We start from the raw sequence: 13347 nt of genomic DNA on the forward strand, positions 1-13347 counted from the left end.
TGTATGGCTATTGACGTCAGACAACAATTGGAAATTCCTCATTGGAGTGCAAGAGCACGCACACGTGTTTGTCCAACAATCAATATCACAGTTTGCTCGCGACGAATAAATAAAAGAGAAAAAAAAATGTGCATGCATCGCTAAGTATTTGAAGTAGTTCATCAAACAGAAGATTTTTAATCATGCAAGAAACTGAAAAATAGAATAGACTCGTTCGTTTTTTTTTTTTTTTTAGTTTCCGGTTCTATTTTCTAGTTCCGATGTAATAATTTTAATGATGTCGATAAGACGGATATTAAGTTAAACAAAAAAAAACCACTACGTCTTAAACATTCCTTTAAGGTTTCCTATTTTCCATGCAGTGTGTTTCCGTTGCAACCAATTAAAATATATCCCAAAGGCTGCAGAGAAAACTGGGATCACATTCTCACAGAGAAGTGTGCAGTATACGTGCTATGTCAGACAGCTTTCGTCACGGTTGCCATAGCAACAACACAGTGGGTGTATGCGGAGGTTTCTTAACGACGCAGTGTGCGAAGTGTTGGTTCCAAGAGGCTGATAGTTGCTTATATTTACCGGAGATACTGCACCTCGTTAGCTGCTGCAAAATTCATCAAAACGCTTTAAGATAAAGGGGTTTTTTTTTTTTTTTTACGTCCATTACACATCCAAGAAAGGTTGGGAATTTACAATACCTTAGTGTGGGTGGGAAAAGAGACATAAGCCAGACAACGAGGTCTTTTTCATGTCGCTTTAAGGGAAGCTGAGTGCCTGCGTCGTTCATTTATATGATACTGATTTGACAGGTCCTTAGACGTGATTACAAGAACCATCTCGAAGATCTGCAAATCAATCGGTTGACCAGTCCGATGGCTAGATGGCATTGCAATGATGCAGATCAATATCGGCATAAAAAACGTAGACCAATCACGCAGGTACTCTCAAATACTAAGACAGAGAGTCAGAAGAATAACGTCTACAAAACAGTTTAATTCTCAATTTTATCATTGATAGTTCCATTAGCAGAAAAACATTTTTTTAAACCAACAATGCAAGTTCAGCAATTATTGAAAGGAAAAATGTAAACATTGGAAGGGAGAGTTGCTTCCATCATGTCAGTATTTTCCTAAATAAAGTTTGTTTATACAGAAAGAACCCATAGATGAGAGCTTGTTATCTGGTATACATACGCACACACGTGGTTTCTCTCACTGCAAATCTTATCTATGATTTTGTTAACATCAGTACATTCGATCCTACCCATTTCACAAACCTAGAAACTCCCCCGTAACTTCCTCCTGATCCTGATTTTCCCTTTCAGTAGTTTTCGACCGTAGGTGACTTTGTAGACATTGCCCACAAAGTATTCCTGGTGAGATGTTTACGGGGGTCGTTCACCATTGCTTTCCCCCACCTCCCAGTTTTATCCGGGCTCGGGACCAGCATATGGCTGGGACGTATTCCTGACTGTAATCCGTGTGTGTTCACGGGGCCGATTTGGTGAAAACACCCTCTACCTCCGTATGAGACCGACTAACTCACCTTTAGTCAAAAAAGACCAGATAAAGGTTCCTCATATCACGGATGGGAATCGAACCCAGGTCATTTTGACCCCAAGGGCTTCGTCTATACGGGGACTCCATAACCCCCTTAACTTAAACCAATAAATATTGATTTCAATACTGATCTGTTAACCTTATCCTTCGTAGGGTTAAGGTATAAGAACACTTGGAAGAAATAATTTGTCCTTTACTGAAACGACCATGATCGAATCGTGTCGGGGGGGGGGGTTTATGAGTGTCACGCATGTGACACTCATTACCCCCAGATTCCTCTTCCCTAAATAACAGTTAGGGATCCAATTTCTATATGAGTGATTTGTTTGTGGAGAACACTTGGTTTAGATTAGACCAAAAGGACTAACTATAAGATGAGGATCGACATTTAGGGACATATTTTTCATCTACACATTGGATAACCTATTTTAAGAAGAATAAAAAAGACCAGTGGATGGCAAGATCGGTTATTCAGCCATCAGTAAAAGACTTTGTAAAGGATGGATGAAAATCAGAGCCTTTGAGTCAAAAGTTGAAAGGACTTTTAAATTTGTTTGTTTCGAAATAACCTGCTTATGAGCTGACTTAAGAGTTCTAGTAATGTGTGGAAGCTTAACAAACGAAGTCACCACCATCATCATCATCGTTTTCTGGTGTATAATAACTCCTAATCTGTGATGTATTTTTAATCTCTACTGGTTTTATCACTCTTTCATTTCACGTTCTATTTAAGTGGCCATCTTAGATTAGCTGTGCTGACTCAAACTTACGCATCCTAAAATGTATTAAGTTTGTTCTACGTTCTATTTTAATCTCTTGCGACTACAGACTGGAAAAGAAAGAGGAGAGGACTTTGAAGGCACATACAAGCTGCGATAGATGAGTTATATACCGACAGATCCGATGCCATTCCCAAATCATCTTTGTCGCCTCTTGACCTTTCAATCTACGTCATCATTTTCATGCTGACAAAACTTACCGTGTCAAAGCGAAGGAGAAACTTAACTTTCACGTGATAAATTTCAGTCCTATTAAGTTTCTTATGACAACAACACGATAAACAACAAAAAATGATCGATTATTTCTATAAGGTCGTGTTCATGATTCGATTTTTTTCTTTTGTTCATTAAGCACACCTGGCTATCAACATTTAGCACAGCAAGGGACAGCAAAAGTTGATAAATGCAACAACCTTAGTTCAATAGAAACGTAGTAAATATCTGTAATGATGTTTACTACTTCGAGGTGGGAGTTGAACAGGCACGTGATGGTTGTTATGTCTGTTGATGTCTTTGTGAGCCTTCTTCTCAGGTAATATTGATTTATTAAATAAATAGTAAACATACTGTAATAGTCTCACTGCATTAGCATCGCTGATACTATAGATCTAATCTCTCTCTCTCTCTCTCTCTCTCTCTCTCTCTCTCTCTCTCTCTTCTTTATATCGATCACTGACGTAAGCACTGCTCTTCGAACTGGTTTCTTTACGTAGAATATGCAGCACAATACTTACATGCGATTCTAGTGCCATCTATCACTCAACAGTGTAACTTCAAAATTCAAAAATAATAGACGTTTCATTTGTTAGCCCTTTTGTATTATTTATAAACTTATAAAACCCAATTTGATTTTCTATGTATAATGACTAAGGTGAACTTAAAATGGGCAATTTTTCTCTCCTCCCTTTTTTACTATTAGCAATTTACGCTTACATAATGAAAGGCTAGTTTGGCCATCTTACTTGAATAGCAATTGTATGACATTCATTGCATACAAAGAATGGTTAAATTAGTAGCTCTTGTTTTACCGTGTTGACTGAAATTCAAAAATATAATATAATAAAATAATAATAGATATAATATAAAATAATATATTTTTTATTATATTAAAATAATATGAAATACAAAATTTACCATCTAAACGTATTACACTGTCGTAGTACATTCTCGAACAAAATATAAACTTAATTCCTCATTTTTGTTATGTCAATACTCAGTTCTACTGCTAGAAATGCATCAACTCTTCATCTCGTCAAATAAAGCCTGACAGCATGGAAACGACACTAAAGTAAAAAGAAAATTCGAACTAACATGTAACGAGTTATATAATTATTCCTCTTACTAAAGAAGACACGAAGCGTTCAAAACACGACGATATATTTTCTGTGTGTTAAGAATAGAAAAGTCACGTGAAATATTTAATCAGATCAAATCCTAAATATACAACCGAATCAACTCAGGTCATGAGGCAGTGTATTTATGACTGTAAATTGGTGCGTTCTCGGGCCAGTTTGTCTATTTTGCGGGATGAAAATCCCTTGTTTCTAGGAGAGAAAACCCTACCATCTCAGTATGTGGTGTGGTGCGGTGTTTGTCTAGAATTTCTTCAGCGTTCGAGTCCACATGACTTCGCAAAGTCTGCTGAGTGAACCGAATTATCATTTCGAACTCGATTCTTAAGTTTAAGAAGATATTTCAGTAGCAGAACAGAAACGTCTTGGTTTAAAGATGGGTAGGATCACTAAAAGTTAAACCCTTCGAATTCCATAAGACAACCTCCGTAGCTCCGCAAAAAAGCTAGTAAAAAAAAAGAATGAAAACTGTGGTGTGAATAGGGGGAGGTTGTACATGAAAAGTGAAGCATTATTCTCCGTATGTCAGTCGTGGATAGTAATGTGACGTTAAAATTTAATAATATATGAGCTTGGATACTAAATACTAAATCGGCCATTGTTGATATCATTCTCTATGTTTTCTGTCTTTCAGATGCAGTAGATCTCAAAATAGAACATTGAATTTCCTTGCATGTGACAATTAGCTTTTATATTGATCTCCAATATTTCAATAGTTAAGAATGCCAAGCCTGTATATACAGTAAACCTTGTATACACGCTCTACATTCTTCGAGTATTAGTTATTGTTTATGCCAGTAGTTCCTTATTCTATTTTAGATGCCCATCGCCATAATGCATAAGCGCTCTCTGTTAGTTTTATTTATTCTTTTTTCGAGATTCGTACACTTTTTTTAATGTGTCGAGTCTTTCTAGTTTTTGTTTCAGTTGAACTCATCAATTCAAAATGATATGAAGTACATTTTACAACACCAACTTTTTACAATATTTAGCGTGCAGTTGCCGTGGACATCCACCCATCCACATCCCCCCCCCCCATACAGGACACACAAATATGAATGCAATAGTCTCCAAACAAATGAGAAATAAGACTTCTTCCCAGTTTGGAATAAATGCAAAGCAAGTATAAATAGGCTGTCTGTTTGTGGTGCGAACACGTTAATCAACTCCCATGTTTATGTCTGTTAGTTCCGATTTCCCTTTACCACGAAAGCTAGTTATTCCTTACGGCTATGCAGTAGTGCTCTAAACCCTTGTGGATATCGATTGGTAACTTGTCTTCACCATCTTCGTCGCTAGAAGATTTGTGCAATTGCTAGCCGGCTTATATAAAGGTTGAAAAATTGTGCACTATCTTGGAACACTGAAACTATTTTGATTTTAAACATGGACATTAAACTTTGATCTAACCAATGTACTAAGTCACGGACTTATCTTTGACGAACAATTGCCACCGTCCTGCGTTCCTAATCATAACTAGTATCCATTAAAAATCAGAATTCAGGTAAGTCGATATTTGGCTCAGGTAAGTTACCTGAGCCAAATATCTTACCTTATTTACCTGAGCTCACCTGAGCCAAATATCTTACCTTATTTACCTGAGCCAAATATCTTACCTTATTTGTCTGAGCTCAACTGAGCCAAATATCTTACCTTATTTATCTGAGCTTAACTGAGCCAAATATCTTACCTTATTTACCTGAGCTCAACCGAGCCAAATATCTTACCTTATTTACCTGAGCTCAACTGAGCCAAATATCTTACCTTATTTACCTGAGCTCAACTGAGCCAAATATCTTACCTTATTTACCTGAGCTCAACTGAGCCAAATATCTTACCTTATTTATCTGAACTTACCTGAGCCAAATATCTTACCTTATTTACCTGAGCTCAACTGAGCCAAATATCTTACCTTATTTACCTGAGTTCAACTGAGCCAAATATCTTACCTTATTTACCTGAGCTCAACTGAGCCAAATATCTTACCTTATTTATCTGAACTTACCTGAGCCAAATATCTTACCTTATTTACCTGAGCTCAACTGAGCCAAATATCTTACCTTATTTACCTGAGTTCAACTGAGCCAAATATCTTACCTTATTTACCTGAGCTCAACTGAGCCAAATATCTTACCTTATTTATCTGAACTTACCTGAGCCAAATATCTTACCTTATTTACCTGAGCTCAACTGAGCCAAATATCTTACCTTATTTACCTGAGTTCAACTGAGCCAAATATCTTACCTTATTTACCTGAGCTCAACTGAGCCAAATATCTTACCTTATTTACCTGAGCTTACCTGAGTCAAAGATTGGTTAACTCTGGAACGGTTAAAAAAAACTCGTCGGTGACTAAAATCGAATCTATGAACTAATATATCTGATAAGGTTTCAGTAATTTATTTATTAATGCTGCTGAATTGCCTTGTTTTTCACCTTTACTTTAAAATACTATCAGCTTCATTTAATGTGTTGCATTTCTTAGAAATAAAGTAACGTTTTCTTTTAAATAGCCGATAGCGATGATTTTATAAACATCATCAATTTCAGATGTGTCCGAAAATTGGATTGTTCTATAGAATTCGTAACTTAAAATATATATATAAATATATGTAAAAAATCTTATTGATTACCTTCTACGAAATCTGAAGAAAATGATAGTCTTGAAAAAAAAAAGTTTTCTTTTTCGGTCATTAGAATTTGCACCTTTACTAAGAAATTTTTTATCAAGGTTCCTTTGAAGAAAGAAGATGTGTCCTGTAGATTAGTGTACAGGAAGAGACGGGCTCGACTTCCTTAGCCTTGCTTTTGATGTGTACGGCACGTTAGAATATACGACCAAAGCGTGCACGCTGTGGAAGTGTATTGCTTGACATTGTGATCTCTGAGAAATGCTCGTCTTCTTGCTTCTCATTAGTTCTGCCCTCCGAACTTACGATGCACGGTTCGTTGCGGATGAAGAAAAGTATAGCGACAGAGTGATCGCGCTCAAGCAGTTAGCGAAAGCCTTGGGATCGGATATCTCGTACGAGGTGGGTGAGTTTCAGGATCAGCCAAATTATCTACAGCAAATAAACAAATGGGTGTAAATTATTAAACAACTAGACCTAAACTGTCAGAAGAATTATCGATGCAAAAACTCTTTTTTTCTTTATATACTTGACAGTGTTAAAATAAAAAAAAGAAAAATGTCTTTTCTCCGGGTTCTAAAATTTCATGTAGGCGCTCCTGCCTAGAGAGTTAATGAAAGGTATAGGAGGTACAAAAGTAGTAGTAATAATAATAATAAGGACTTATCGCTAATTATAAATCTAGTTCGTTGGTGTAACAGAATTTATAACAGCGATTGCTCAAATTTCATTTATAATCATATAAAAATTATTGTGGTGTAATTTTATACTTAGGCACAGAATGATTTACGTTTTTTTGTTCAGTATCTCGTACCATGGGCTAAGATGATTTTGTAAATATGTTTGTATTTGCGTTTAAAGTTATCTTTGTAAGTGAATTTTTTTAAAAAAAAATGACTAATTAAAACGCGCTTCAGTTTTTCATTATATGAAGTGAAAAACAGTATTAAATATTTTGTCAAAAGTGAAACAAGTAAAGCAAAAATTGTTTAGTGTCTAACTAATGGTTGAGTAGCTTCGTGACTTCAGATTCGCAGAGAAAGGCCGTTCGAGCACACCATAGGAATGCACTCAAACACTCAGCGACAGTGACAAGTGTAGCTCAGCTGTCCACAATTTCCGAAGAGTTAGGGATAAAAAAAAAAAAAGCCACTTGCAGTAACAAATAATAAATAAATAAAAACCTTACAATAAATGTATTTCGGAGTTTTGTAACTACACTTATGGTTTTGTATTGTTCTTGGATCTTCCGTTTTGATATCAGAGTAGCTATAAGCCAGTCGATTACCTTTTGACAACCGTCTTCAGTACATCACACCACTTCTATTCACAGTACTTGCATGAAGAGAATGACTATTTTTGAAATCACTGCAAAATAATACTATCTTTCACAAACGACAGTGAAGTGCTTGTGAAGACAGTGAAGACCTAAGTGTCTTGTTGTATCTTCATCTGAAATTGGCACATCACGATCAATTCTTGTGGATATCTGTTTAAGAAGTAAGCCATTTAGATTCCTCAAAGCTTGTCTTTTTTAGAATTTGGTCAATTTTAAAAGAAAGTAGAAATTAGTATTTTGAACGTGTCATGCACGTTACACTCATTCCAGCCAATCAGACCAGAAATAGGTCGGTAGTAGCGGTATCCTGATATGGAAATTTTCATGATAGATATCACTTGATCTTCTCATCCCCGTTTAATCCACCTTGACCGCCAAGGTATGCCCTACATAGTAACAATGTGGCGCAATAGATGTGGACTTCCAGCAAGACAACGCCTCGTGTCAGAAGAATTGCATTGTGCAAGGTTTTAAGAGCATATCCAAGCATTTGGAACTAGACATCCGCCAGTCGAGATCAGTGCCTCGCTGTCACTTGAAGACGCCATTCTGTCTAGTTGGTCTAGAATACCTCAAGACACCTTCTCTGGTCATGCTAAGATGGGTGTAGGTTATCTCGGGCAAAGGAGGCCCAACGCGCTAACTTCGTTGTAACGAAGTTAGCTAGCCTCATACAGCGGTGGAGGGGGGGGGGATTTCCTCCGAGAAAACCGGCAATAAATACAAACAATTAACAGACATAATATGCTGGCCTTATAGCCTCTACCCGAGCAGTCTTTCCACCCCTGGATGATTATGAAAGCATTTAGGGGGTAGGAATCATTTTCATTTCCCAATGTACTGCTACTAATCCAATCCCCGTCTACTATAACCTAGTCTACAATCTTCTATGTTCCATGTATGTTCAAGTTTATTGGCTTATCTAATGGTTAGCTTACCCACTGCACCACTAATGTGCTATGTTTTTACAACTTCGAGAATACAGTTGACATAAGAAATAAGAAAGGAATGCAGAGTGGCATTTCTCGAGCGACAGATCCACAATGTTTGGTAAACGTTAAAAATGTATGCAAATTACATAGTGCGATACATTTATTACTTGAATTCTAACCCTGAAAATTCTAAAAACAATTATTTAGTTTGATTTGGTTTGAATTAGGGTCGAAGTAAGGCAGCTAAGGCAATGTACGCCTGTTAACTGCCTGTGTAATCTTTTCGCCGGTTTGTCTATTCGGCGGGCTGACTAATCCGAGTTTCCGGAGTGGGGAACCCTCCCACCTCCATATGGGACCGGCAAACTCACATTCAGCTGCATACAACTCTCAAGGTTACTCGCGTCCCAGATGAGTGTAACTTGATCTTAACACTAACTTTCCTAGGAGAAGTTCGGAATCCAATAAATCCTTTGTGTGTGTGTGTGTGTGTGTGTGTGTGTGTGTGTGTGTGTGTGTGTGTGTGTGTGTGTGTGTGTGTGTGTGTGTGTGTGTGTGTGTGTGTGAACCTACTAAAAAATCAAACACGCACAAACGCACACACGATATACGCAGTCCCAAATTCTCAAAAAAAGATTTTGAGAATTTTAAACACATCGGGTATGTCATAGAAGACTGTTCAAGAAGCAGAATCCTTGTTGCATGCCCTACCTCGTTTTTCTATAAATAAATGACCTTCTGACTTTGACTTCAAAGTATACAGTCCTTGTTGACCATTCCTCCTACTCATTCGACAAACCTTGCAGTGCTCAAATAACCCAAGTATCTTAAACAAAGATCTTCATACCTTCATACTATGGAACACTCTTCCTCAAGAAATGCTTACCAAGAAAACCGCCACCCTTTTTTTTTCTTTCAAATATATCGATTCTTACATTGTTAACCTCTGCCCATACAAGGTATTAAAGTGACACAAGTTCTATAGCTTTTGATAGCAAAAATACGAACGATGTATGTGACAGCAATACGTTGAACGTATTATTTTCGCTTTGTAAATATTGTATTTTTATTAATTTCAAAATTTAGATTTATTTTTTGATTTGTTAATCTTCTTCTTGGTCTTATTTTATTTTTGTCTTTATACTTACCGATATCTCGTACCATTGCTCTCTCTCTCTCTCTCTCTCTCTCTCTCTCTCTCTCTCTCTCTCTCTCTCTCTCTTTCTTTCTTTCTTTCTCTTGAAATATAACTATACAGATAAAGAAATACCTGTTGGATTGCATTTGTCATTAAATATTTCTCATCACAGGAAGTCCACAAACTGCAAAATGTTTTAGCACTTCTCCACCAGATGACTAAATCAGACTATAATGGCTCTCTCGGAGACTCTGTTAGCAGGCTTCTAGCAAGAGCTCTTGATCTAAAAACCGACTTCTATGGAGGTAATTTAATCACTTGAATCTTCTGTTAAGTATGGAATGATAGAGAGAGAGAGAGAGAGAGAGAGAGAGAGAGAGAGAGAGAGAGAGAGAGAGAGAGAGAGAGAGAGAGAGAGAGAGAATCAATGGCCTAAACGATGAGTCAGGAAATTATCAGGAAAAAGAAATGAATAAAACAATGGTTGTCGTGAATTTATTAGTCCTGATAATAAACTGACATTCAGTTTGAAATATTAAATTGTACTTATTTTAGAAATGATGTATCACCCATCATAATGCATGGTATGAAACTGCTATTTCCTCTCTATATTTTCGTAGTTATAAAATTGTTTATAATTATCAACCAAACACAAAACGATTTATTGTTCGCCGCACAGGAAAATTATGTTATCCTATTTGATTTTTTTTTTTAATTTCATTTTTTTTTTTTTTAATTTCATGAACTGTATTAGAGCCTGTGTAGTTCAATGGATGTGGCATTTTCACACAACAGCGCTTGACCACACAAAGGAAGACTTGCATTCGAATCTAGTCGGTGACTACAAGAAATTTTTTAAGCCGTTTTTCGACCGTTCCCCGAGTTAGTCGATCTCTGGCACGGGCAAGCGGGTTTTTTCTCACAGAAACTAGGGTTTTTCGTCCCGTAAACTAAAGAAAATCGACCGTAGAATCCACATTATTTCAGACATTAAATATATTGTGTTAGGGACCACGAGATGGCGGCACTTGTTGAGCCGTCTCTCTTCGCTGCGTGCCGCTTAATTAGTGATAGCCTTGAGCCAGCTATCTCTGATTGGGTACCAGTGGAGATTGAACTGCCCACTCACTCTCTAAAAGTTAGATAGGGCTAAAACGGCCTTGCCTAAAAAGGCTAACACCTTTTTCTTGCTTAAATAAATCCTCTAACGTCTTTTATTCTCAAACTGGAGTAGATGGAGGTTCTTTTTGCAGACCAGAAGGCAGCCAAACTCCATCCTTCAAGCTTCACGAATAGGGAGCCCAAGCTAATAATGAATCAATGCTTTTAAAGAAAGAGCAAAAAATAAAAGAAAATTTTATGGTGCTGCCATCTCGTAGTGGGTCTAAACTCTAACTCGTATTATTGTCCATAATAATGTGAGTTCTACGATTTTTTGAGATGAAGAATTCAGGATATAAAAATCGTAAATGCTTGTATCAAAGATCAACAGCTAAAGACCAGTTAAAGAACGCTAATGATGAAGAAAGTTCCTCTAGTCCACAACTAGACTAGAACCTATAACAGTCTTTCTTGGGCAGGGTAGTGTTATGAATGCAAACGCCATTTCCATAGGGCTGATACACAGACATTTGAAACACTGCATAAAGGTAGAAGACAGGAATTTGGATAGCCAAAGTGTTGTAGATCCTAATTAATAATGAAATGCTGCTAGAGTCTGTGATCAACTGAAACTTGTTACCACACAATCACACAAGCATTACTGCATCATTCACAAAGTAGAGACACCAGGAATTTCAGTTCTTGCTGAAAGCAATTTTAAAAATCTTTGTAATGCAAAAAAAAAGAGTGCTACAGTGAGTGGCGGATGATACTGTGGGCAGATGAGTCGCTTCATAATGTTTGTTCAATTGTTTGTTCAATGTTTCTGAACAATTATGTTCAGAAACATTGCATCATAATGTTTCTGAACATAATTGCCATATCAGCCAAAATTTTGATGGTGTCAAAATTCCAGTAGCCTGATGGTGTCAAAATTCCATTAAAAGCTGCAAAACCATTATGGTTTTGCAGCTTTTAATGTGTTTCCCCTGGCATAGTGGTTTACAACGGCTTAACGGTTGTCGAGAATGAAATTTTGAGTTCTATCTTTACATTTTAGACAATTCTAAATCCTTTGTACAGCTGCAAGCGTTTGCAGATTACCTCGCATGCTAAAATCTATTCATAGAACAATTCATACCTCTCTGAAAAAAATATATATGAGGCAAATATTGATAAGGGTACTTTTAGACGCTTGGTCAAACAAAGTGGATGAAAAAAACCTTCACAACGCATGACCTGATATCATTTGGTGAACGAAGGATATAACTGCAAATGTTTACTACAATGATCTTTCACGTCAATAACCCAGATCTGGCAGCTGCTGACTACCACTAGTTTGAACGTCTGAAGATGCATTACTCCAAGGATGTCCTTTAACAAATGATAACTACCTGAAAAATGTTCGTGAAGAATTCTGCAATATTGGAGTAAAGATTTTTACAGGGTTGTCATATACTGTTTGGCTTAAGCGATGGCAAAACTGTAAAGAGAATGATAGACACTAGAAAAATGACTGAATATTTGCGAAAAGTGGGGGTTTAATCCATATAAAAAGCCATTGTTAAATAAATTATATTTTCTGAAGAAAAAAATAGGATGCAATAGGTTACCATCTTTAATGGGTGAGACCCACATAAAAATAACAGATTACTGCGAACCAGTACATCATCACTGGAATTCAAAAATCTCTCTCAAATATACTGAAAAAATATCCTATTATATGCAGCTTTTTGTAACACAATAACGCCAATTGCTTACCGAATAATTAAAATTTACCATATACCAATAAGAACTGCGTAGCCCTGTGGAAGTGGCAGTTGCTTCCATAGCGCTAGGCCACCCGAAGAAAGCAGTTCTCACTTCGAATCTAGTCGCCAACTAGAGGAAAAATTTCTAACCATTTCTTGTACCGTTTCCCGAGTTTCTTCTACCGGAACTTGGGGGTTTTCGTCCCAACTAAAAAAAAAAAACGACCTTAGAGCCCACACTATTTCAGATAAATAATATACCGTGTTAGGGACCGCGAGATGGCGTCACTTGTTTGTCTGCCTCTCTTCACCGAACGAGAGTTATAATTAGTGATAGTATTGTGCAAGTTGATTGAACACACCTGAACAGGTGTGTTCAATCAAATGGTGAGTTAGCTGATTTCATATGGAGATGGAGGGCTTTTTCTCTCTGAAACTCGAGCTTTTCGCCCCTCAAACTATTTTCTTATACTTGAGAGCAATTTATTCCTAGTTTTCTTCAAACACGCTCTTCCCCCCCCCTCTCTCTCTCTCCTGCGTGTGGATAGGCACGATACAGTTCCAGTCACTGTCTATTGAAATTCGGCCTTCATATGTAAAAAAAGGTTGGACACCGCAGATCAATGTCTACCGACCTGCGAGTCCGCTATCAATTTGCAAAAAATCGGAAGCTATTATTAGACCTTCAAGAAAAATTCTAACTGTATATTGCGATGAGTACCCAATTTTAAGAAAGGTGGAAGAGTACTCTCCTCCCCCTGAGTACTT

The 13347-nt window shown here is 37.0% G+C and overlaps 1 protein-coding gene across 2 annotated transcripts in view; it reads left to right on the forward strand.

Moving 5' to 3' along the window:
- Positions 1-6563: 6563 nt before the first annotated feature.
- Positions 6564-13347, forward strand: part of Pvf1 (PDGF- and VEGF-related factor 1) — a 45457-nt gene continuing 38673 nt past the window's right edge. For both annotated transcript variants that reach the window (XM_090402212.1, XM_090402213.1), the window contains exons 1-2: positions 6564-6720; positions 9900-10032. In XM_090402212.1, the coding sequence (XP_090258338.1) occupies positions 6580-6720; positions 9900-10032 (274 nt within the window). In that variant the 5' untranslated portion in view covers positions 6564-6579. The remainder of the gene's footprint in view (positions 6721-9899; positions 10033-13347) is intronic.

Source organism: Typopeltis vanoorti, chromosome 12 (genome assembly GCF_054136105.1).
Source record: "Typopeltis vanoorti isolate ZY-2024b chromosome 12, IOZ_Tvanoo_1.0, whole genome shotgun sequence".
Lineage (NCBI taxonomy): Eukaryota > Metazoa > Arthropoda > Arachnida > Uropygi > Thelyphonidae > Typopeltis > Typopeltis vanoorti.